This window comes from Lagopus leucura, unplaced genomic scaffold (genome assembly GCF_019238085.1).
Source record: "Lagopus leucura isolate 7727_CA_CO unplaced genomic scaffold, USGS_WTPT01 Super-Scaffold_100043, whole genome shotgun sequence".
Classification (NCBI taxonomy): domain Eukaryota; kingdom Metazoa; phylum Chordata; class Aves; order Galliformes; family Phasianidae; genus Lagopus; species Lagopus leucura.
Window position 1 is genome coordinate 1,440,846 of NW_024962290.1, and position 25,206 is coordinate 1,466,051.

Here is a 25,206-nt window from a genome sequence, read left to right on the forward strand (position 1 = left end):
GGCGCCGTCGGCGGCAGCCAATCGTGATTCACGCTGGAGTGCTCGTAGAGGCGCGCGCGGCGCTGTAGCCGGCGGCGCGTCACGTGACATCGCGTCTCGTCTGTCCGCGCACCGCTTCGCACCGGGCGGCCACGCCTGCGCGAGCCCCGGACCCGCCCTCCCGCTGGGGAGCGCGCACGGCGCGTTGTGACGCTGTGCGTGCGCGGAGCGGGGAGTCGGGTTCAAAGGAGGAAACATGGCGGAAAACAAAGGAGGCGGCGGCGGCGGGGAGGGGGCTGCCGAGGCCGGGCCGGGCGGCGGCGGCGCTTTGGAGCCCGCGGCCGCGTCCCCCTCGGGCGCGGCGCCGCCCGCACCCTCCGCGGCGCCTCCCGAGGAACGGGAGAGCCCGGGCGCGGCGGCGGCGGCGGAGCGCGGTGTCGGGGAGGCCGAGGCCGAGGCGGGGCCCGGGGTGGTTCCGGGGCCGGGCCCCAGCCCGGTTCCCCCGCTGACGCCGGCGGTGCCGGGGCCTTTCTCGCTGCTGGACACCTGCGCCGTGTGCGCGCAGAGCCTGCAGAGCCGGCGCGAGGCTGAGCCTAAACTGCTGCCCTGCCTGCACTCCTTCTGCCGCCGCTGTTTGCCCGAGCCCGAGCGGCAGCTCAGCGTGCCCGTGCCCGGCGGCGCCAACGGCGACGTGCAGCAAGGTGAGCGGGGCGGCGGGCGCGATCCCGGGGCTGTTGTGTGCCGCCTTCCGAAGCCCGGCCGGCGGGGGCTGCGCGCGTGACCGCAGGCGTTGCGGTGCCGCGATCCTCCGGAATCTCCCGGCTCTCGGCTGCGCTCTCGCGTCGCGCTTCCACGTGAGAGCTGGAACTTCGAAGTCGATCTGCTCGTTCGGGGAACGGCGCTGCGAATCGCGCCGTGCTTTTTGTTTTGGCTTTCAGGGATGCTGCGTTAGAGGCGCGGCTCTGAGAGGTGCTGAGCTGCTCGGTTCTACAAATAATGCCTTCTCGGCGGTGCTACCGGGTGCCCCAGGGTGCGGCCTGGGGTGCATCGTTGGGAGCGCGGCGCTCAGGCGGGTGGCACCCGGTTACCTTCTGTGCTATGGAAGGAGATTGAACCGCAGCCTTGGGTGGTTCCTCAGGTCTGAGCCCGGTCCCGTGGCCGGCAGGACTCTGTTTGGCCACTCGTCTAATTTTGGGAAGGACTCTGGGTTGCATAGCAATGTGTTGTCAGATGGTTCCGCAAGGAATAACTCAGCTGTGGTGGTTCTGCTGGCTGTGCTGACTGCAAGCAGTTCAGCTGGGATGTAGATCCAAGAAGGTCCATCACTTCCTCAAGCACGAGGCTCCCAACACAGTTCATAAACGCACTAACTGAAGCACTCGGTTGATCTTGGGATCTCCCTTGCTAAATTCCAAGCTCTGTATTTTACATTGTGTATGCTGAAAGATATTGTGAAGTTAAGCTCATTGTAGCAGTAATTAGCAACATTGTCTGAATATATCTGCTGGGGTACAGGTGTAGTGAAACCACAGAGTTTCTCTTCTGAGTTACTGATAACCTGGAATCTCAATTCTTGTCACCCACATTTTCAGAGTGCTTGATGGTGTGCTTTGGTGAGATAAGAATTCATCTCCTGATCAGGACCTCACAGATGTCACGAGTGAGGTGCGTGTGTAGGATCCCCGCTGGTGGAGCTGTGTGTTCCATCTGTAATCAGTCTGTTGGTCTGCACGACCGAACGTGTTAGTGCAACAGGTCACTAAAGAGCAAAACATTGACTGACTAGAACTGCAGAGGTGCAGTTTTGTGGACAGCCCTCTCTGCACATTATGAATGCAATCAGTTGAACAGCACATGAAATGTTTACCAGCAAATCAGGTGAAAACAGGCATTCTCAGTGTAGAGAGGGCACCCTCTTGCTTAGCCTCCCAGGTTCACCCCCTCTTGGCATAGATGGATAGTCACGAATCCCACTTCCACATTTGTATTATCCTTAACTGTGAGCAGATGTTTCTTCATGAACGAATTATTGGAAAATAATATACGTAGCTGTTCCTGAAGTGGGTTATGTGCAACCAAAGGCCGTCTCTGTGCTGCACTATTCTACATGCATCCATGTTTTCCTGCTATTTTTCTGTGTGCCTGTGACTACATAAGAGAATCACAAACACTATGGAAAACTACTGGTTCTTTTGATAGTTTCCTGGTTGTTTTCTTAATTAGTTTCAGGTTTTTATCCCTAAGCGTTGTCAGTACTTAAAATCATAAATATGTGTATTTATTGGCTAATAACTGTGAAAGCTGCTTGAGAGTGGGTCAGATACAGAGCAGTTCTCTGACAGCACTGTGCTGCTGTTCTGGTGGGTTGAACAGTAGGAATGCTTGGAAGCAGGAGCTGCTGGTGGTCTACATCAGCATCTACTCTGCCCTGTTGTCATTCCCTTGAGATGCTGCTAAAGAAGACAGAAGAAGGGTTTCAGTTCCTAAAAGTTCAGAAACAGAGACCAAACATAAAAGCAGTCATCCAGAGTTGTGGCTTTATATATTTAAAATATGTATGTTAGGTATTTAGCACGTAAACTAGTATCTCATACTCTTTCTAATTACTTTTAGGACATTGGTTTGTGCACTTTATTTGGTGGATGGGTGATTTCTCAATGCCTGATGTTTCATCTGTCCAACTGTACCCTTTCTTTTAGGTTGAATAGAAGCCTACGAGAAAATGCACTGTTGTGATTTTTTTTTTTAATCACAGTATTAAAAAACGCTTATTTTTAAGTTAGAGACTTCAGAATGTTAAAGGGGCTGTAGGGCAGCTTTCTGAAACCACCCAGAGCTGCTGCAGAGTGGTTACTATGAGGTGTCACTGCTTTGCTGAGGTTGTTGTTTATACTCTCTTAACATTATGTCAGTAGAGAGAACGTGTGGTTCTCCCAATCCCTTGTGAATGTCCCAATCTAGCCAGCCTTCATTGGGCTGGAAGCTTGAAAAAGAGCTGCAAGTTGCTTTCAGAAATGCCAAGGAAACAGAAAATTAGTCAGTGTATATGGATGTGTAATTCAAGGAAAAATACATTTAATGCTGAGTGCTGCAATTCATAGTAATTTATTATTTTAAGATGCTGAATTCAAATCCCATTCCCAGGGTTTGTGTATTTAGAAACACTGTATTAAATTACATCTTAAATTATGCACTAACTATTTTTAATCAGCTTTGGAAGGGAAGGGAGATAAAAATGATATTACAGCCACACAAACGTGACGTATCACTTGAAGTGAGCTTGACAGTAACTGTTTTCACTAAGGAAAGTTTATAACTATTGCATCTTCAGAAACACATTGGAGCACTTAAATTCCCAATGGATGTGAGTGCTTTGCACATGCAGTCACTGCCATGGATGCTTTCATGCCCTGCACATGGCAGGCGTTCATTGCTCTGCAGGCTGCTACGTGCCAAGGGTGAGCATGGAAGGGAAGTTTGAGTTGCTGGATTGCACAAGTGCTTGCCAGTATTTCCTGAGCTGTGAAGCATCGTTATGGCAATGCAAACATCTAAAAGGATTTTGAACTTACTATTAACTTCGTGCTTCTGTTTTGGAAACCAGTCTGACGTGTGTCAGCCCAAACCAACCTGTCTTTAAGAACAGGTGTCTGAAATGGGGTTCTCTCCAACAGCAGTGAGGGGTGAGGAAGGTGGATTGCTCCTGGATGATTTGGTGGAGTTTGGAGCTGGTTCTAATTGAGGTCGTAAACATCAACAGAAAAAATATAAGCAGTTTCTTTGCAATCAGTGTCCTTAAGGAGGATGGCAGCTGCTGAGGCCACAGGTGTCACGCTGGGCCCTGTGCTCAGTGCAGGCCTGGCTGGAAAGGGCAGCTTCCCTGTTAGCTGAGGGCTGTAATCTTCTGTATGTTGTTCAGTTGCATTGCGATTTGCTGCAGGATGAAGTTGCAGACATTGTTCTGATTTTGCTTTTTCTCCTCAGTTCACTCCAGTTGTACCCTTCCTGACTTACTTTCATGTCTGTTTTACCTTGGGCTGCTTTGTTTCTCCTCCTGTTGCAGACCTGGGGAAACTCCCTCTGTCCTGGTGGCATGGCAGGCAGGAGTGGCTCACCATGCTTGAAGGAGGCAAGGGCAGCTAATCACCAGTGTGATTTATCTCCTTGAAATAGATCTGGTGTTCTTTTTGAGTATCCACAAAGAGCTCAGTGTCATCCAATTGCATTTACTTTTCAAAGTCTTTCAGGTATGCAAATGTACAAAAACTCTCAGATAGTTTGAAAGCACCTTCTTGAAAAATATATTCACAACAAAAATATGTAGGAACTTAAGACTGGATGGCATTTCTGGGACGAAAGCAGTAAGTGCCTTTGGAGTGGTGAACAGGTGCTTAAATCTGTGCAGGTTGTTCCTAGGACATCCTTGAGAGCCAGTTTTGTTCGTGCAGTGACTTCTCTGCAGTTGAGCTGAGGGTTTAGAACTGTAAGTTAGCAAGTACAGAAGAAAACAAAGTGGGTTTTTTGGAGAACGCTGGGGAAGGAATTAATGTACATGTTACCTCTTGTTAAAACTGTGTGTGTGTACTTCTGTGAGTATGTCTGTGAATGAGTGGTGTGCTGCTGACAGGCAGGTGCAGTTGGCCTGAGAGGACTTGTAAGTAGAAACTTGGAAGCGTTTTTGGTACTTGGTATTAGTTCTGCTTTCTCTGTAGAACATTCCTTGAAAAAAACCATCCTGAAACCTTCAGGTAAGTCGTGATGTTACATCTGCCTCCCCAACCTGATGGAAATGGGCTGTGTTAGAACATAGCCTCTGTTGTAGGTGGGAGAATATCATCATGCTTTGGTACTCAGACATTCTCTCGAGCATCACTTGAAGGGCTTTCTATTCTTTAGCTTGGCTGAAAGAGTGCTGTGGGTGTGTTGGTGGCTGCTGAAATGAGCGGTCTGAGGATTTTGTGTTTGTTTTCCCTATAACTAAGAAACATTTTGTGTTTTTCAGTTGGGGTAATCAGATGTCCGATATGCCGCCAAGAATGCAGGCAGATAGATCTGGTGGATAACTACTTTGTGAAGGACACATCGGAAACACCGAGCAGCTCTGATGAGAAATCAGAACAGGTACGGTGCTTTTCTGCTTGCCAGAATTCCTGTGCTGTTTGTTTTCCTGTGTATGTTAACGCTTCCCAGGAAAGTGATGACAACTGACCTTTCTTCCCTTTGCAGGTGTGCACAAGCTGTGAAGACAACGCTAGTGCTGTGGGATTTTGTGTAGAATGTGGGGAATGGTTGTGCAAGACTTGCATAGAAGCTCATCAGCGAGTAAAATTTACTAAAGATCATATGATCAGAAAAAAAGAGGATGTATCTTCAGGTGAGTGTTTGGATATCGTTTAGTCCTGCCTGTAGGAGTGGTATTTTCTCTTTGGCCCATGTGAATATAGAGGGGGAGGATTATTTGGGTACCAACCAGCTCTTTAGCTTTCTCCAAAGAGTTGGGAGAAATCTATGAAATGCTATCATTGCAAAATTGGTAGCTTTAAAAATAGAGGAAAAATTAAATTTTAAACTGAAATGGCTTATTTACTAATACTTTGTACTGTTTGATGTTCTGTGTAGTAAGTGTCCTAAGCACAGAAGAAGCAGAATAAAACTGTCATCTTTGGAAAGAATTTAGATCAGTTCTTAGTGATCCTTTTAATTAATGGAATAACTAAGTGGAGGGGTTGGAATCTGGGAAGCACTGACAGCATAGTAGTTATATCCACTGGCCGAGGAAATGAGATCATATTTTGTTGTACTTGGTTATAATGAGCAGTTATAGTTCACCCAGTAGAAAAGTATATACAGATAAGCTTACAGTCATACTCAGTATAATATTGCAGTTGCATTGATGTTGCTGAGTCAATTGGAATTTGAATTCATTCTTAGGTTTTATCTCCTGGTTAGCAAAAATTAATGTGCATAGGGAATGTACAGTTGAAGCATGCAACTTCATTGGGGAAAGTTAATTCCTCAGCTATCATTTGATGATGTCATTTGCATTCTATGGAAGTAATGGGAAAAACATTCCCAGAGCAGGTAAATATAACTCTCCCTGTGTTGAGGGGATAGGTTCAAATTTGCTGTTTCTCCATCTAAAATTAGTTAAGATCTTCATGATTGTTCTGTTGTGCCATTGCAGAGTCGTAATACTGCACTGCTTTCTGCCATTGTTTTTGGTAAAATCTTAGTAGTAGTTAAAAATTGTTACTGTTGAGAGCTTGGTTCCTGTGGACAACAATCTTGTTTTGCTTGTTGTATCAAGTAAACTTTCAAGGTTATTTAAATTTAAATGTCTTAATCCTAGTAAGCAATAACCAATTAATGTTGAGTCAAATGAGAGAACTCTGCGAAGAATTAGTAATGTTTTTCCTTAGGACTGCTGTATTGTGGCCATCTGGCTGATAATCTAACCCCATGTACACTTCAGTAACCTGAGTGTGGGTGTGCCCCAAAGTGACTGTTCCAATAAGGTTCTTTATGAAGATGGAATCTGATAGCAAGTCCATATGGCAGGAACGTAGCCTGCATTTGGCACACAGTTTTCCTTAGTAACTCTATTGGTCGTGAGGATTGGCCATTCATTATTTGCTCAGAGATTTTTCCTGTCTTGCTTTCTAGGCTATGCAATATCCTCAGAGACCTGAGCATTCAGTTAGCGTTAGCTTTTGATTCATGAGCTCTCTTTCTTTACCATAACTTGCATGTTGTAACAATCTTCAAACATTTTTGGGACTACAGTGCGTTTACTTGTTTTAAACCTTACCTGCTCTGCCTTCCAGAAGCTCCTTTTCTCTGTGCCAAGCTCAAAAAAGCTTTACAGCACCGTGCAGCGCTTTCTTAATAACTTCAGAAATGTTTTCAACAGTATTGATGTGTTTAATTGGAAAAGTCCCCTGCTTTAGTTAGGGCTTAAGTAATTTTATGACCCATAATCATGTTTGCTCTGCATTTACCACTTCAGTTGCTTATGACTTAATGAGCTTTGTAAAGATTTTGAAGTGATAATTTAGATCTATGGGTATCTGACAGTATAAAAGTTTGAGAAGTTCAGTCTATCCTGTAAAGTGTCAGAGGTGACTCTGCGTGGAATTTCATCTGTTGACATGGGTATGAAATCCAAGTGTGTATACCAGCAGTCTTTGCAGGTAGCAGTGTGTTTGGAGTAGTTTTGATGGGGAGAGAAATTCCTCTTTCATTTTGAATACAAGAAAAGTGGGGACAGCTGCAGAAACTGCAGAACACTGGCACTGCAATTATTTCAATAAGAATGTATCCATAATTACTTCAGGGTGAGAACAGATCTGTAGTTGTCTTTGAATTCTTGGTTCGTACTTACTTAGTGTGGAAGTTGGTAGTTTTGCACTTCAGATTGTCTTAAATTTATTTTAAAATGCAAAAATGGTTTATTTTTAAAAACAGAGGCCGTGGGAGCATCTGGTCAACGTCCTGTTTTCTGTCCTGTCCACAAACAAGAGCAGTTAAAACTTTTCTGTGAAACATGTGACAGGCTGACATGCAGAGACTGTCAGTTGCTGGAACACAAAGAACACAGGTACAAATATTACCATGTCTTACCTCCTGTGGTGCTCTGTCTCAGGGGAAGAAATACTATTGATTTCAAACAGTTGAGTCTGAACTGCTGTGTTACCTCTCCATCAGACATAATTCCTCACAAAGGAGAGCATGCGTGTAGTGCTGAAAACTTCAGGTGATCAATTAACTGAGCTGTGTGATTGACTGGGCTCAGAACAATGTCCTCTGGGTGGTTTGGTGTGGTGAAGCTGTTACCCAGCCTGGTGGTTATCAGTGCTGTCACTATTTGCGTGACACACAGAAAACACTTAAATAGGAAGTGCTGCAGCCCTGAACACCTGGAAGCAGAAATGGTATGAGGACAAACAGATGAGGCAGTTTTTGAAAGCATGGATTTTGTTACAAGGTGGTCTCTCTATTCAGGGTGAATTTTCTAAAGGCAAGGTATCGATTTCACATCATCACTGAATGTGGGGGGGAAGAACAGAAAAATATGGCCTTATTTGATTCAAAATCGCATCATTTTCATGATGGGTGTTGTCTCAGAGCTCACTTTTCTCTCAGCTGCTAGAAGAAAGTTTGACACTCTTTAGGAGATGTTCAATGCAGCTTGGTCATGTAGTTGCTCATAGGTTTGAAAAAGCACTTTGCAGTGTTATAATGGAGAATCTGGGGATAAAAATACTCGTTTATCAGCAAGTTGGTCTGCCAGTAACGCTTCTCTATGAAGGTGCTTAACAGCATGAATTTAGATTGTTTGTTTCTTTTTCCAGAGCAGTAATTAGTGTCACAGATTGCTAGAGCAGCCTGGAGAACTTTCACTTTTTAAACTACCACTCCTAGAATATTAACCTTGTATTCCTGCTGCGTTCTTTCATAGGCTTGAGCATAAACATTCTGAAAAGCACTCTTCTTAAGCAAGTCTTCTAGTTTCTTTTCGTTCCTGTTTGTGCTCGATGCTAACAGATTAACAGTTCATAAATGGTTGGCTATTGTTTAATGAAAGAATATAACTATTACTGCATTTTCCTCATCTAGTGTTAACAAAATCATTTGTTAGACTCTGAATGGTGTCACTTAGCTGGGTTTTCCATAGGCAGCTGTCTTGTGAAATGATGCAGTGCATTGTCTCCCTGTGTAGTTGAAACTGAGGCACTCATACAGATACAGTCCCTCTGGACATCGACAGAGAATTTTATTTGTAAATTAAACTGTGTATGTATGTGTGTGTATGTGTATATATATGTATATAAAAACCCATTTCTTTCTGTATTTTTATCATACCTGTCATATTTTATCAAAATTTTGATGGTCGCTGTAGCTTTACATCCAAACTGGGGATCCTTATTGGTCCTTGTTAACTGAGATCTTCTTTTGTATGTTGAAAAGGTATCAGTTTCTAGAAGAAGCTTTCCAGAACCAGAAGGGTGCAATTGAGAACCTGTTGGCCAAACTTCTTGAGAAGAAGAATTATGTCAATTTTGCAGCTACACAAGTTCAAAACAGGTAAATACCACAAAATGATTAATTGTTATGATTGCCTCCTTAATGAACAAAGGGGTTGGAAGGATACTGTCATGTTAGTTGATCCTGTATCTTTAGTTGTATTGAACTTTAAAACATTTAGAAAGTTTCCTTTTCTAAACTAGTGTGCTTCTATAAGAAGTTGTTATATGAAATAAATTTCAAAGATGTTATCTTTTGTGATGGCAGCTTTGATTAGAACTGAAGATTTACATTGACTACAGGTTTTTTTTTGGGGGGGGGAGATCAAGTGAAACCCCTCTCATGGTTTCTGTTAAGTTCAGCTCTAGGTGACACAAGTTTTGGCTCTAATCAAGTCCTTAATACGTATTTGTTGTATATGGGAGTTTTGTTGCTGTTCCTGAACTGTGTTGCAAAGCTTGATTTGGAGGTGAATAGGAAGTTGACCTTTTTATTGTTATTATCCAAGCAAAACTTAGTGTATTTTATCTGAAAGGAAGACAAGCTTTTCTTTTGGTAGTTCAGCCTATAAGTTCTAGGAAAAGCTTAAGATCAAGTTTATCTTTTTTGCTTAATATTTGTGATCATCAGACGTGGGAACCACCTTACTGACAAAGGAGCAAATACATGCTCTCAGAGTCCTTGTCTGAATGTGGAGACAGTGAGGGCATGTGATTGCTCCAAGCTTTTCATGCACTTAATTGCTCTTGGGAGCTCTTTCAGGAGACCCAGAATGGCTAAGAAGGTGGACAAGTTGTGGATTTGGTGCATGCTTGAAGGAGATACAGAAACCCAGATATGTGGGAAAGAAATAAACTGAAAGCTCAAGAGATGTTACACAATTCTGTGATAAGAATTCAAGGCCAGTAACAGTGCATGGGAATTGTTATTGTTTTTTGCCTGTGGCAAAGTTTCTGGTTTCACTGAAAACGCAGTGAATTTCTGCAGAGTGTGTTTGGGTTCTGTAAAGGCTGTGATTAACTGCTGAGCCAAGTGGATCATGCAAGTGAGGTTTACTTTCACATGTTGTTCAGTTACGTTGTCAAAGCGTGGGGCACGAGGTCCATCAGTAAAAGCTACAGGGGAAAGGCATTACAATAATACTGGTAATGATAGCAAGGGGCTTCAAAATGGCATTGTATGTGGTCTAGAAGGGTAAAACAGCATAGATGGAATGACTTCTGGAATTATTGCTACGTGCCAAAACAAGGATGCTGTCTCAATGAAGGGTTAGTGATTTATTTTTTTTCTAATTTAGTTTTGATTTTGAATAGGAAACAGGTTGTGCCATCATAAAAAGGCATGCTTGTCCAAGGAGCTGAAGGGTATTAGACACCAGCAATGACCATCACCAGAGAGAAAAGCATTGGTTTTTTTGTGGTCATATCAGGATGAACGGCATTACAAGTTGTGATTCCTGATGTAGCAGTGAAAAAGCCCTTTCAAAAGGGACACTTGAAATCTTTACACTTGGACTGAGTGAGACACTCATGGCAGGGGGCTGTGCCTTCTACAGGCAAAGTAAAGAATCCCAGTGCAGCACCGTGTTGTTGTCAGGGTTAAATTCTGTATACAGAACTCAGCATAGTTTGCTTGACTTTTACTTAAACTGAGGAAGAAGTGCAGTAATGGACATGATGAAGAGTTGTGAGGTGTACAGACTAAAAGGCCATAGTAGTAAAGTGCAGGAGATGAATGTAGATCAACTTCAGGCAAATAATTAGTGAAAGGAATTCTTAGTTATTGTTTACAGGTATGTAATGACAGTTTTGTTTACAAACTTTCTTGGGGTGGAAGGGTCCATTTCAAGTTCAGGAATGACGTCCTTTCTGGTTAGTATACAGTAGCACAACAATTTTAAGGCATCATGCACAAATTTTTCATAGTGAGAGAAGCATAATATGGACATATGTATTTGTGTTGATGCACACATGGAGTTTGCATGTGTATAAATATATGAAGTAGATAAATGGCAAAGACTGTTCAGTTATTTCAAGTCGAACACACACTGGCCATTTGAGATGACATATAGGTCTTACTGTTTAATTTTTTTCCCCAAACTGAAATTTTAAATGGCTTCTTCCAGTTGATTAACAGCTATTTCTGATTGAAATTAAGCATGCTGTCAGTTTTGCACGTATTAGAACTTCTTCCACTTTGAAATTGCTCCTTTACCTTGCAAGGGTGGGAAGTTGGATTTAGAGGCAAAATAGAAAGTGTCTGCCTGACATTACATTTCTCTTCTTTTTTTTTTAGGATAAAAGAAGTAAATGAAACTAACAAACGAGTAGAACAGGAAATCAAAGTGGCTATATTCACCCTCATCAATGAAATCAATAAAAAGGGCAAATCTCTCCTACAGCACCTTGAGGTACAGTTAAGGGTGAAAATAAGTGTTGGTTCACTGTTTCCAATCTCCCATCCAGAACTCACATTCTGTGTTTGAAAACAGTTTGTTTGGTGTGACTGCAGGTCATGGAAGGCTCAGCATTGCAGAAGTGGGGCTGCAGAGTTTATCTGCCATATTCAGGAGGTATTTAGAGGCAGTTTCTGGTTGGGATAGGAAGCTGGTTGCAGAGTGCCTGCCCACCCGTGGCTGTCACTTCCTGCTGCTGGGGTTCCACTCAGTACAGAGCTGGCTGTTTTGTTGGCAACTTATCTGGATCACTCCTCACATCCCTGTCATGCTGATGTGAGAGGCAGTATGAGAAAGAGGGAACTGGTCTGGTTTCAGTAGTTGAGATTTCCCTGTGATAAAACAGGAACAAAGCTCTTATCTGAGCCATTTTCCCTGCACTTTGAAACACATGGAAAGACTGATAGTCTGCAGTAATAAAGAATTGTTCCTTGTGTTTTTAGTTTATATAAGCATTAGTATAAGCTTCTTATCTTGCTACAGTTTTTTGTTATGAGAACTGTGATAGCAGTTTATATTTGCCTGTTAAATCTGAAATCTCCATTGTAATAAAGGTTTTTCTTTCTTCACAGAATGTAACGAAGGAAAGACAGATGAAGTTAATACAACAGCAAAATGACATCACTGGTCTTTCTCGACAAGTGAAGCATGTGATGAACTTTACTAATTGGGCCATTGCAAGTGGCAGCAGTACTGCTTTGCTGTACAGTAAACGGCTGGTAAGGAAACATCTTCCCACTTGTCTGTGCAGTACAGAGAAAGTTTACTTAAAAGAACTTCCTAAATATTTTGTAGCTTCTCTAAATTATATCTGAGGAGGAAAAACTGACTTACCTGCGCTCCATTTAAGGAACAAAACAAAACAGCCACTAGTATCACAATGGGCTACGTTTTCCAACTTGTAGAGCAAGTTTCATTTGTAAATTAAGGACATAACAGTTTTATTGTAGGAGTGGGGTAGAACTCTGTAAAGGCACCTCAGTGTTTCACTTGAGTCATGTAGAAATTGAGTAGCAGTACTGCCGTAACACTTTGGGTTCAGTAAAACATTTGTTGTACAGTGGTTGATTTTGCCAGTGAACAGAATGCTTCCCATGCTATTAACCAGACATGCTAATTATAGTCCTTCATAGTGATCCAGCAGTTTAAACTCAGTGGGCAAATGCACGCTTCTTAACATTCTCATTATTATGTTGTCATGAACATTCTTGTTCTTGCTTTCCATTAGATAACATTCCAGTTACGACATATTTTGAAGGCACGTTGTGATCCTGTCCCAGCTGCCAACGGAGCAATTCGCTTTCATTGTGACCCCACGTTTTGGGCAAAGAACGTTGTCAATTTAGGTGAGAAAACTTGCAGTGTTTACTCTGTGATACTTGAACAGCTGAGTGAGAGGATTGGAGATACCTAGAGACAATACGATCCGTATCGAGACAGAACTCAGCTTTAGCAGTGCTTTGTGTCATGCTAGCGTAACTTGCTGTTAAAGTCATGCAGTGATGGGATGCTATCCACTGTCTCCAGCATCTTTTCCCAGTGTTTGCTTCCTTACTTACAGAAATTTCATTCTCACTGTGTTATTTTTTTTTCCCCCTGTTATGGCTTTTTAAATTTCTTGTCTTGCGTGTTTATGTTGAACATGAAGAACAGTTATGGCTGTTTTCTTGTCTTGGAAGCTTTGCAGTTACATTCTTTTAGTCCTTCCTCCTTTTTAGTTCTGTAATTTCTTGTTCTTCAGTTTTCTTTTTGCTTTTCTCATGTGTGGTTTCTGAAGGCCTAATGAGAAAATTTCAAACTTAAGTTGCTTTGCTACTGCCCCTGTGGGACATCAGTTAGACACATCTGAATCATTTTTCATTTATTGGCCTTTGGATGATAATGGAAGTGAAACTGTTCACTAGTTCTCCTTTTGTTTTATTCTTCAGGTAACCTTGTTATTGAAAATAAGCCAGCTCCTAGTTACACTCCTAATGTAGTGGTTGGACAAGCTCCTCCAGGGACAAACCACATCAACAAAGCTCCAGGACAAATCAATCTAGCACAGCTTCGACTTCAGCACATGCAGCAACAGGTGTATGCACAAAAGCATCAGCAATTGCAGCAGATGAGGATGGGACAGCCATCTGGGTCAGTTCCCAGACAAACCAACCCTCAAGTCTTACAGCAGCAGGCAAGTGTCTTGTATGCTGTTATTTCACGTTTCACCATAACACTGAGACTTAAAAAATGCCCTTTCAAAACAAAACGGTTTATAAACATGAAAATCTTTTGAAGTTTGACATGCTTTAAGTATGACAACTGTTGGCCTTTCTTGGTGTTATGTAACTAGTAAACCTACTTCTGTGGAAAGAAATCGGCTTCTTGTTTCCATGTTAAAAGCAAAAATTTTAAAAAACAAAAACCCTTGCAGCCTCCCAGGTTGATCAGCATGCAGACCATGCAGAGAGGTAACATGAACTGTGGGGCTTTCCAAGCACATCAGATGAGAATGGCTCAGAATGCTGCTCGTATACCAGGAATACCACGCCACAATGGACCACAATACTCCATGATGCAACCTCACCTTCAAAGACAAGTATATCCTGTGTACACGCTTCATTTGTGCCATCGTGCCAAACTTTCATTACAGTAGATGATACCTCCAGCTTTAAATGTGTTTATCTGTAACTTAATAACTCACAGCTACACATATTTATATGCTTTGTCATATTGCATACTGTACTGTGACATTTTTGCTACTGAATGTAAGAAAATTTAAAACATTAAAATTGAAAAGAATTTGCTTCTTTGTGTTACTAAAATGTACTGCATTTTAGTTCTGTGGAACAAAACATGGCAGTTTTTCACTTTCTAGTGGCATTCAGTTTTGGGATTTATTAAGGAATAGTCAGGAATAGTGAAATTGAAAGTGATGTGATTTAGAGGCTTTTAAAGAAACCACATTCTGAATTGTTTTTAAATTCAAACTTGAAGCACAGTGCTGAGCAACATATGGTGTTAAAAATAACTTCTATCGTCAACACTAATGTGACTGGGAAACCAAAATGACTTGGAACAATTAGTGTTTGTACATAGATACATGAACTCTAGAGTCCTCTGGAGGAAGTCATTGCTTCAAGGAAATAACATCAGAATAATTTGTCAGAAATTCAGGACAAATCTGTACTGTATATTTAAGATCTGGTCACTTGTTTTTCCAAGTGAACATACATAGCAGTTGCTTTGCATTCAGTGCTGTCAGGTAACACTGATAGGAATTTGATTTTATGTCCATCCCCCTCCATTACTAAATTTGTGTTGAGGACTGCCATACAGTGCACGTGTTGTGATTTTACATGCAGACTGGCTATAGGATTTGTCTCTAATGCAGTCGTTGTCTCTTCTCTTTTCCTACAGCATTCTAACCCTGGGCATGCGGGGCCTTTTCCAGTTGTTTCTGTGCACAACAACACTATTAATCCAACTAGTCCTACTACAGCAACAATGGCAAGTGCAAACCGTGGCCCAACCAGTCCGTCTGTTACAGCAATCGAACTCATTCCTTCCGTAACAAATCCAGAGAATTTACCTTCCCTGCCAGATATCCCACCCATCCAGGTCAGTGGAGAAGAACGAGCCGTTATGCTTTCTTCATCTTATTTGGTTATCAGTGTTTGTGGAATGGTTTAATTATTTAAAGTTGAAGCATAATTGAAGTCTTTAGCCCTGGCTTTGGATGCACAACTGTTTTTGACTGTATGGGGCTGGTATACTTGGCCTGTGGCAATGCTGGGTGCTACAGTAACTTAAACAGAGATTTATCTGGAGCTTTGGTTTTGGTGTCTGCCTGGAAATGCAGCGTGACCACTGCTGCCTGGATGGTCTGTCACTGTACAGGAAGCAACCTGCTTAAAAACACCTTAATTTCAAAGCATCTGCTGTAATACTAATAATTTTGTAATTTAATCTGAAAGAGTTGGGTTTGAGGGCCTTGTGTTTGTTTTTCTGATGAGGCTGCAGGTAATGTTTGCTACTAACATCAGAGTAACAAAAGGAAAGGCTCGCATCTCTGAATGTGATTGATTAGTGGTGCTGAAGCTCTGTTCAGGCAGAACAAAAAGCAGTTTAACTGATTAGGACCAGCTGTACCCCATCAGAAGTTTTATATATCAAGTTAGAATAATTGATAGTGATTTCTAAAACATAAACACACAGCTTCTAGGTGCATTGAAAACACAGAATACTATAAAGATGCTGTTTTTTTTTTAATATCTTTTTATATTTATATTCATATATAATTGCTGTTACAGATTTTGCTTTATGAAAGAAACCTATCCAGTTCTTTCAAGCTTAATCTCTCAGAGTTGCTTTCAGACATAAAAAATCACTTTGAATAAAAAATGTTTCAGAGACATTGTTCAAAATTATGCTGTTGTTTGGTAGGTCATTTGTTTGTAGTTAAAGTAACAGGGTGTCTTTTCCCTTGTTTGTAGTAGTGTCTAAAATGCGTGTTAAAAAAAGAATGAATGGCAGGAGGAGAATTCACATCATATTAAGGAAAAACAAGTTCATGATTTCTCTTAATATCTTAATTGTGGAATCACTCTTGCAGCATTACTAATAAGCTAATTCATTAGTCTAACAGCACTTGTATGATTAACACAGTGGACATCTGGGAATCAAGACAGTCTGGAATGGCCTAATGTTAATTGCACATCCTGACCATAGTGGAAGAACTCAGATGATCAGGGGCTTCTGAAAAATCTTACATGAAGTTTTTAAGTAGGGGATTCTGTTTGGACAAAGTGATTTCTGTATGGAACTGAGAAAAGTGTTTGCTGATGCCCAAACTCCTTGAGGAGATGGTGATCAATTCCAGTGAAGATGCTGATCACAGTGTAAAGATGCAGAAACTTAATTAGGCCTCTGATTCAAATTCTTGTTTTTGCCTTTCAGCTTGAGGATGCCGGTTCAAGTAATTTGGATAACCTTTTAAGCAGATATATCACAGGCAGCCATCTACCCCCACAACCCACAAGTACCATGAATCCTTCCCCGGGACCTTCAGCTCTATCTCCAGGGTCATCAGGTAAAGACAAGGGATATTTCTATCAATTGCTGCCGCAAAGAAAGTGATATTCTGTAAGATTAAAAATCGTTTTTTTCTCAGAAAAAAGTTCTTCTGGGAACTTAACTTTCCTTGAGAAATATCTTTACGGTAACAAGCGGCCATCATACGAATGCAGCATTCCAGATATGCATACAGACTGATCTGTCTGTGCTATGTTTCTGTCTTATGTTACTACAACCCATTTTTGGTGGGTGTTGTTCAGTATGTTTGTACCAAATCGATTTCTGTACTGTTTCTTTTCAGGTTTATCCAACTCCCACACTCCTGTGAGGCCACCTAGTACCTCCAGCACAGGAAGCAGAGGAAGGTGAGTATGTGGCAGTAATGCTGCCATCAGACAGAGGAGTCAAAAAGTGAATTGCAAAAGGTCAATAGGGCTTTATTGTAACCGTGACCCAGTAACTGGGGAATGCTTACAGGAAGGAGATTTTTATTTAAAGCAATTCTCTGCTGGCTCGTATCTTGTAAATATTGTGACACGCTTTGCCTTGAAATCATTCAGGCACACTTCAATTTCTTTGTTGTAATGCATTTTCCTCTTATTTATGTGTCCATATCTTTCTAGCTGTGGCTCCTCAGGCAGAACTGCTGAGAAAACTAGTGTTAACTTCAAGTCTGACCAGGTAAAAGTCAAGCAAGAGCCGGGGACAGAGGAAGAGATATGCAGTTTCTCAGGAACAGTAAAGCAGGAGAAAACAGAGGATGGCAGAAGGAGTGCTTGCATGGTAAAGTTAGTTTGTGAAGCAGTATTTTATAGTATTCCTAGCAGCATGGTTAAGAATCCTGAAATCATAAAGCATTGTTACTTTTAATCTTCATTATCCCTTTAACAGCCTCTGAAGACTGTGAGATATTTTGCTCACAAAATATATATTTTATATATGTATATATATAAATATATAAAAATGTATATATTTTATATATATATATATATAAATATATATACTTCACAAATGTATCTTTGAACATTAAGTGTGGGCCAGCTCTAATGTTGAATTGTTTTTGTAGCACTGCTAAGGCTCTTAATTATTAGAGATTTGTGACATAAATCTCAATAGGATGGCACTGGGAGTCATGCAGTGACTTGCTGTCTTAGGTAAACATGAAATGATGGCAGATACTTCCCTTGCTGATTGGGACAGGACTTGACGTAGTGATGTGGCTGCAGATCATACCCAGTCCTTCAAAAGTTTTATGTGTTGTGTTAGATGGTTGCTTATTGGAAGTAGTTCAGTAGAAGGGTTAGAACTTTATTTTGATTTGGCCTGCGTTTAGGACTTTATCTGTTGATACTAAGCTCCGACAGATGTAGCTTCGTCTACATGTAAGGTTTATTAGTTATCAAAACAAAATATGCCCAGCAAGTGTAGAGCGTTTGCTGCTTTTAATCCCTAATTAGTAAAAGCTGTGAGTAACCCATTGTTAGTAGGAGATCATGAGGATTTCATATGTGTGTATTCGTACTGAGACATCTTGCTGGCAATCAGAGCATAAATAAAAGTTTATCATTTAGCATGTTAGTAGAAATGAGTCTGTTCTTGGGAGGTTGGACTTCAGAAAAAGTAGGTTTCAGGTCTCGTGTCCACAGAATGATGTGCTGCTTACTTGGGCAGATGGTGTGTAGTACTTTTAAATGGTGGGTGATACATTGCAATGTAAGGGGAAAGATGCCCTTGTTAAACTGACTCTTAGGTTTTCCTGTGCTACTTTCATTTCAGCTTAGCAGTCCTGAGAGCAGCTTGACACCACCACTGTCCACTAACTTGCATCTGGAAAGTGAATTGGAAGCCTTAGGAAGTCTGGAAAATCACGTAAAAACTGAGCCAGGAGACTTGAGTGAAAGCTGCAAACAGTCTGGGCATGGCCTTCTCAATGGAAAATCCCCCATGCGGAGCCTAATGCACCGATCAGCTAGAACTGGAGGAGAAGGCAGTAATAAGGATGATGATCCGAATGAAGACTGGTGTGCTGTATGCCAAAACGGAGGAGATCTGTTATGTTGTGAAAAGTGCCCCAAAGTGTTTCACCTGACTTGTCATGTTCCAACACTCCTCAGCTTTCCGAGGTACCAGAACCAGAAACGGTGAATTGGTTCCTGACAGCATCTCTGTGGTCTCAGTCACGTGACAGATTTCAAGATGGTACCAAAAGGTTTTGGTACTCCTCAAGATCTGCCAGCTCTGCATGACTTTTTGTAGTAAAAAGTTTGGCGTTTTGAAGGCATGCCTGGATGGTTTTCACATAACTGATGAATGTTTATTTGATGAAAGTATGATCTCTCAAAGTGTGATTCTGTTATGGAAAGTTCATTTTTAAGTCTTGATGAGCAAGTGGTTTTGAAGTATCTGAGCATACTTGGGAGAGGAACATGAGGGCAGGAAAAATGTCCCTGATGGGTATTTACCTTGAACATTATGGGTTATCCCCTATCTTTACATATCCAAGTCTTTAATAGTGTACAGTGTGACTTGTAAGAGCCAATGAAAAACTCTTCTGTGGTCAGCACTGATGAGCTTTTTTTTTTCTGTTCAGTGGAGACTGGATATGTACATTCTGCAGAGATCTAAGCAAACCAGAAGTAGAATATGATTGTGACAACTTGCAACACAGCAAGAAAGGGAAAACAGCACAAGGCCTGAGTCCTGTGGACCAAAGGGTATGTCTCAGATTTGTAGGAATCAGTTCCTTAGAAAAAAAGTGCTTTCTGATGTTACCTGTCCCTTGCTATTTCTCACTATATTTTTGCTTTGACTGCAGCAAATTAATTACAGTAACAGGTTTAACAAAGCAGCAAATGATTAATAAGATTATCTTGCTTGTGAGCACGTCCTGGTCTTAGTGACTTTTTGGAAGTTGTCCATTGCACTGAAACTCCAATAATCCAGTAGCTAAAACTTCCATCTAAATGCATCCTGTAATGTACATGAATTTCTTTGTGTTTTAAGTAGGCTTTAAAAGTGATACAGCTTCCCTACAAATAGTTACGTGAGCCTGGCATGTTAAGTTTATGCTGTGAGAGATGCTACAAACTGTTGCTCTGTTGTGAAAGGTATAATGACCTTGGCATAATTATTTTTAGCTTTATCAGTCAGCCTGTGCACAAAGTGTTATGGTATTATCAAATCAAATTCCTGCAAAGGAATTATGAGGAAAGGAAAGAAAAACATTTGAGCAGGGAAAGAAGAAAAGTCTGAACTGAGTTTGCAGTTACTTTTGGGCAGATATGATTGTAGTTGATTGGGTTTTTTTAATTTGACTTTCTATTAGTGTGCCTCCACATGTTTGATTTAGCCTTAGATATCTGGTTGGAAGAAGAAAGCAAAAGGGGAGTATATCCCTGCTATGTGAGCAGTAAGATGGTGTTCTACTCCTGCCCTCCCTCCAATGCCCTCCTAAGGACCTTCACATTTTATAAATCTGTAGAGATCGTACTTCAATTTTCCAGTACAAAGTACAAACCCATTTAAAATTAGGAAATACAAACTTCTGGACCAAGGATAAATTAAAGATGTTAACATGAAGCTGTTTATTTCTTTGTAAGAAATGTGAACGTCTCCTGCTTTACCTGTATTGTCATGAGCTGAGCATTGAATTTCAGGAGCCAGTCCCAGCCTCGGTGAGTTCCTTTTTTGAAATAGCTTATGATTTATTCTTATCATAGCATCTCTGTAAGGCTAGAGGTGAGTTTGGGATGGAACTAACTGCTTCTACTTGAAGCAGGTCCCCTTGATCAGTCTAAATCATTCAGAATTTCATGATTCTGAAGGATACAGAAGCTGATTCTGTAGCTTGTCTGTGCAAAAGCTCTAGCCTCAGTCCTAAGCCCTGATATTTAAAGTTACTCTTGTTGACTTGAAGGAGGGCTTGTCAGGATACTCATTGAATTCAAAATGTTACAAGAAACTTTAGAAGAACTTTAAAAAAATTTTTTTATTAAACAATCTTAAATGAAGGGATGAGAGAAAGTATTTTGACTTTTCCATTTTCAGTTGTAAGACTAACAAATGTATTGCAAAGTATTGCTGTTCTGTGACAGGTAGAGAAGTTTGGGAAGAAGTTGTTAGAAAGTTTGAGGAAAGGAACTTGTTCCCACTTCAGTGCACATGCATACTATGTATGACAGTATCATCTGGTTGATACTTTGAGAAGCAAAGACATTCAGTGCTTCTGAGAGCTGCGTTGCCCTTGTAGTGACAAATCATTGTTTGTTCTTCACAGATACCAAACTACTACAAAATAATAAAGAAGCCAATGGATTTATCTACAGTGAAAAAGAAACTGCAAAAGAAGCATTCTCAGCATTACCAAACTCCCGAGGACTTTGTGGCTGATGTCAGGTTGATCTTCAAGAACTGTGAAAGGTTTAATGAAGTACGTTAACTTCCAATCTGTTTTCATCTATTTATTTTTTCTAATTTATTTCAGTATGTTCTGAAGCTTCTCCAAGTAGAAGCTGTGCTTCCAGTTGTAAAGTTCTTATTATGGAGCAGGTGCTGATTCATTAAATAATGAAAAATTATGCAATTACAGAACTAGCTCTTGTTTTCAGCTAGATGAGGAGATCTAAAGTCCTTAAAATGACTCAAACTGTACAGAGTGTTGTTCTTAAACTCAGGACTTAACAGTAGAATTGTATCTATTGAGTAAAATGCTGAGAAAAAGTGCTTCTTTGACAGATACTGTACTGGTTTTTGTGTCAGATGCAGGCTGAATCCAGAACAGCAAATTGTTCATTATTCCTGGTGTCTATCCTTAGTGCTTTAACTCATGGGTAGATGGGCTATCATAAAAACTAGTGCTCAGGAGGTGACTTTGGTGTGGAGTTTATTGTGGAAATGTGACTGACTTTGCAGTGAAGCCATCTGATAGTGAAATATTTGCACCTTACGAGTGGGATGTGAATTGGAGAGATGCACCATAAGGGTGCTATCATTAGTTGGAACAATGGAAAAAAGATTCTGAGTATCAAAACCATCTGTGGTGGTGTACTGCAACAGAGCAGTTGCTAAAAAAAAGCCAGGCATTTCTGAGATAGACCACAAAAAGCCCTAGAAAGAAGGCATTGCCAGGAATGGCTTCTTTGTGATCCTAGAAATCCATCAAATGGTTGATATTTCTTCTGTAAAATGCAAGTTTTGCAGTATTTGGGCAACATTTCTGGCTGTGTGAAGAGCTAAATTGAAGTACACAGATACATATTTAAAATCTTGACTGCTTCACGAGTGCACTAGTGAAAATCAAGTTGAAGTACTTCTTAGATTGTGATGCTGCACGCTGTAATTACAATCATTTGGGACTTTGACAGCCCGACTCCCTTGTGTCTCTGTATTAGGTGGAAGAAGTTGCAATTATGTGAACTTCTCGTTCAAGGGAATTAATGGAGCATCTACTGTAGAGGAAAACATGCTACAGCTCTTAGGGGCGAGAGTAAAACCAGGGAGCAAGGACTGATGGATGTTTTTTTTTAAAAAAAGGTCTTTCAGACTTGTCTCTCTGTTTAAAATTCCAACTAATGGCAAAAGATGAGTCACATTAACTCTAATATTGAGCAGCAGCAGGTCTAGTGCCTCTAAGCCATATGCTCTTAAAGAAAAATAAAGTGGAGTATGCTCCCAAGAAAGTAGTCTCATGGAACACTTAACTGTCAGATTGAACTGAGACTTTTCCATGATAGTGCATGAGTTTGTAATGAAGAAAGCAGTCATGAGTAGTGTGCAATTTACAAAATGACTTGGAGCCATTTACTTGTAAAAAACTGTGTTTTGCCAAAGGTTTATTTACCCCACGTTGCCCTCTTAAGACTGTTTTAAACTTGCTTCCACTAAGTTTGAGAACTAAAGAGGTGTAGTCCACAACAAACTGTTTTCCTGTTATGGCTGACTGTAGTCATCCAAGCCTATGCAATCTCATAACTTTAGGAAGGATTATAATTTCATTTTTTTTGACTCTGGTATCCTTTTTAGATGATGAAAGTTGTTCAAGTTTATGCAGAAACACAAGAGATTAATTTGAAGGTAAGCGTTTTAGACCATGCACACTTGGTGAAGGGATGTGCATTTCCAACAGGTGAATATTCCTGTCTTCTTTTATTTACAGGCTGATTCAGAAGTAGCACAGGCAGGGAAGGCAGTTGCATTATACTTTGAAGATAAACTTACAGAGATCTACCCAGACAGGACCTTCCAGCCTTTGCCTGAATTTGAGCAGGAAGAGGATGATGGTGAAATAACTGAGGACTCCGATGAAGATTTTATACAGCCACGTAGGAAACGCCTAAAATCAGATGAGAGACCAGTGCATATAAAGTAATCTAATTATATGGACCTTAAATTTATTGTAAAAACTGTTATTTAAGTGTTCCTGGAATATTACCATGCCTATGGTGGCCGTCTTGAAGAAGCTGATAGCTTTTTAAACAGTATTAGAGTACAAAAAACACTTGTACAGAAAGGTATTCTCATCAGAAGGGGAAAAACTGTATTGTAAATTTTTGATGGATTTTTCTTTTTTTTTTCCCTTGGCTATTTTCTATTTCCTTTCTCTTCCTGATGGAGGGGACACAAACTCATCCTGGTCTCAGATAGAGGTGGATGAATGTTGAAGAGAAGCAGATTTGAAAAGAGATGTTCCATGTACAGATGAGACGGCTTAGTAAAATGTTGTGCAGGACTGGACCAATACAGTTGCTATGTGTTACTTTCATGCTGGACTATCATGTAAAACTGTAAGCAATTTTCCCCAGATCCCCTCTGTGTGTGAACTGAAATGCGTGTTGGGTCATTGCTTTCATCATCTCATTTAAATGCTGTTGTGAACAACTGATCTTCCGTGTTGATCCAGTTACCTAAATTTGACTTTCTTTACTACATTTTGTGTACAGCAAAAGAAAAAACAAAACAAAACAAAGCATCATTAAACTGTTCTGAATTGGCGACTGTAGGAGTGTGAGTTCTTGACAGGTTGACACTAAGCTGGTTGCAGCGATTGCTTTTCAGTAGGGCTGGGTGTGTTTGTTACAAATCTGTCCTCATGGCACAAACCCCTGAGTTGTATCATCTGTTCTTGGTCCCCCTAACGAGGCAGAATGTTGTCTTCAGCATTTGTTATCTCATGTTCTGTACTTACAGAGGTAATAACTGGTTGGGGTGTTTTTCCAGTCTTCCTAAATATCAGTTTCTAATAGACTGCTCGGCAAACAATAATCTGTTAACTACCAAATGTGTAAAATTTCCTGTATTCACTTTGTCTTACTTGTAAATAGTAAACTGAGATTTCTTGCAGATCAGCAACATTTGCTGACCTGTTTTTAAGCTAATATGTATTCTTACGAATTGTTCCTATCAAGAAAAAGATTTGTAATATATGCTGTCTATTTCTAACATTGCATTCATTTTGAGATTATATCTTACTTTTATTAAGAGTGCTACTCAGAACTTTCTTCAGGAGCAGCTTGTGAGTGAAATGGTCTGGAAAGATTGGAATAAACTCGTTGAGACTGAGTTGCTTGCACAGGCCAGGGCTTGGCATTGAATGGTTTCTGGTCAAATACTGAAAAGAGGTCAACTTCTCAATTCCACTTGTGCAGTGCCTGCCCATTGCACACTATGTTCATCCTAGCATTTCAGGTTAGGAATGAGGTCATCCCAAAGTAATTACAGTTTGAACAGTTGCTTTGCTAACACAGAAATCAATACTAGGACCGAGAAATGTGATTTCTGGCCTTCGTATGGATCTCGTTAAAAGTTAAAATGAAGAAATTCCGTAGTCAGGTGAGGTCAAGATGACAGACTATAAATTTGCCATTAAGATTTTGTGTGAATACAGCAATTCTGTGGTGTATGACTGGGGTTTTAATACATTAAGCATGGGCAACTCCTGTGACTGTTCATTGTATGTGCTTTACTATAACAATGGTAAAGATCAGTATTTCGAGCACAATGGATCAGGTTGAGATACGTTCTCAGAAGTGCTTATGCAAAATCAATTGAGATTTTATTTCTTTTTATAGCAGCCAAGCAGATGTACGTTGGGACTGTACCTCTCACCATAAGCAAGGAGACTGAAGGTATTTGTAACTTTGAGCTCACCACTTTGGATTCTATGAGCAGTACCAAGACGAGGTACTGCTGCACAGGAGAAGACAAACTGATTTTTCTCCATTTTTTCAGACGTCCATATAGTGTCAGCTTCAATCTAGTTTTTACCAGTTTGTATGCAAAAGGAAAAGTTCTCCTCCTCAAATGTGTATTATACTGACATATAGCCCATAGCAGAGGACGAGATGTGTGAATAGGACACCGGTGGTAACAAGGCATCATTACTGGCTATGTGTATTGCCTATTTATGCGTTTCTAGTTTCTCATTTTCATTTTGCAAAAGAATATTATTAAAATTATAATGAAAATAAGATTTTTTTGTGAATTCTCTTTAATTGGGGTCACTGTTTTTAGGTGCTTAAGCGCTCTAGGTTCTGTACCTTCAGGCCTCAGCTTTGTCACCATTCACTTTGTAAAGCACCGGTCCTTGACTGCAGATTCCTACTGCCTGAACTGGAGCATGGAACAAATGCTTTGTCCCATCCACTGAAAGGGAGAAGGACCCCGGTAGGAAGCTATGGTGCAGGGGTGACGTGGAG

At 40.8% G+C, this 25,206-nt stretch overlaps 1 protein-coding gene across 1 annotated transcript; it reads left to right on the plus strand.

The window, feature by feature from the left end:
• The first annotated feature begins 235 nt into the window (after positions 1-235).
• Positions 236-24,978, plus strand: TRIM33 (tripartite motif containing 33). The gene is made up of 20 exons (XM_042884310.1): positions 236-680; positions 4,982-5,100; positions 5,206-5,353; positions 7,444-7,576; positions 8,947-9,063; positions 11,299-11,413; positions 12,031-12,177; positions 12,687-12,804; positions 13,387-13,631; positions 13,872-14,036; positions 14,858-15,058; positions 16,397-16,529; positions 16,815-16,878; positions 17,137-17,296; positions 18,290-18,636; positions 19,104-19,227; positions 20,113-20,187; positions 20,790-20,942; positions 22,535-22,585; positions 22,668-24,978. The coding sequence occupies exons 1-20, from the start codon at positions 236-238 to the stop codon at positions 22,878-22,880; spliced, it is 3,273 nt and encodes a 1,090-aa protein (XP_042740244.1). The 3' UTR covers positions 22,881-24,978.
• The last annotated feature ends 228 nt before the right edge of the window (positions 24,979-25,206 follow it).

Coding starts and splice junctions, on each gene's coding strand:
- TRIM33 (XM_042884310.1), top strand. CDS start 236: ATGGCGGAAAACAAAGGAGGCGGCGGCGGCGGGGAGGGGGCTGCCGAG. Junction 9,064..11,298: donor GCTACACAAGTTCAAAACAG/GTAAATACCACA, acceptor TTTTTTTTTTAG/GATAAAAGAAGTAAATGAAA. Junction 13,632..13,871: donor CTCAAGTCTTACAGCAGCAG/GCAAGTGTCTTG, acceptor AAACCCTTGCAG/CCTCCCAGGTTGATCAGCAT.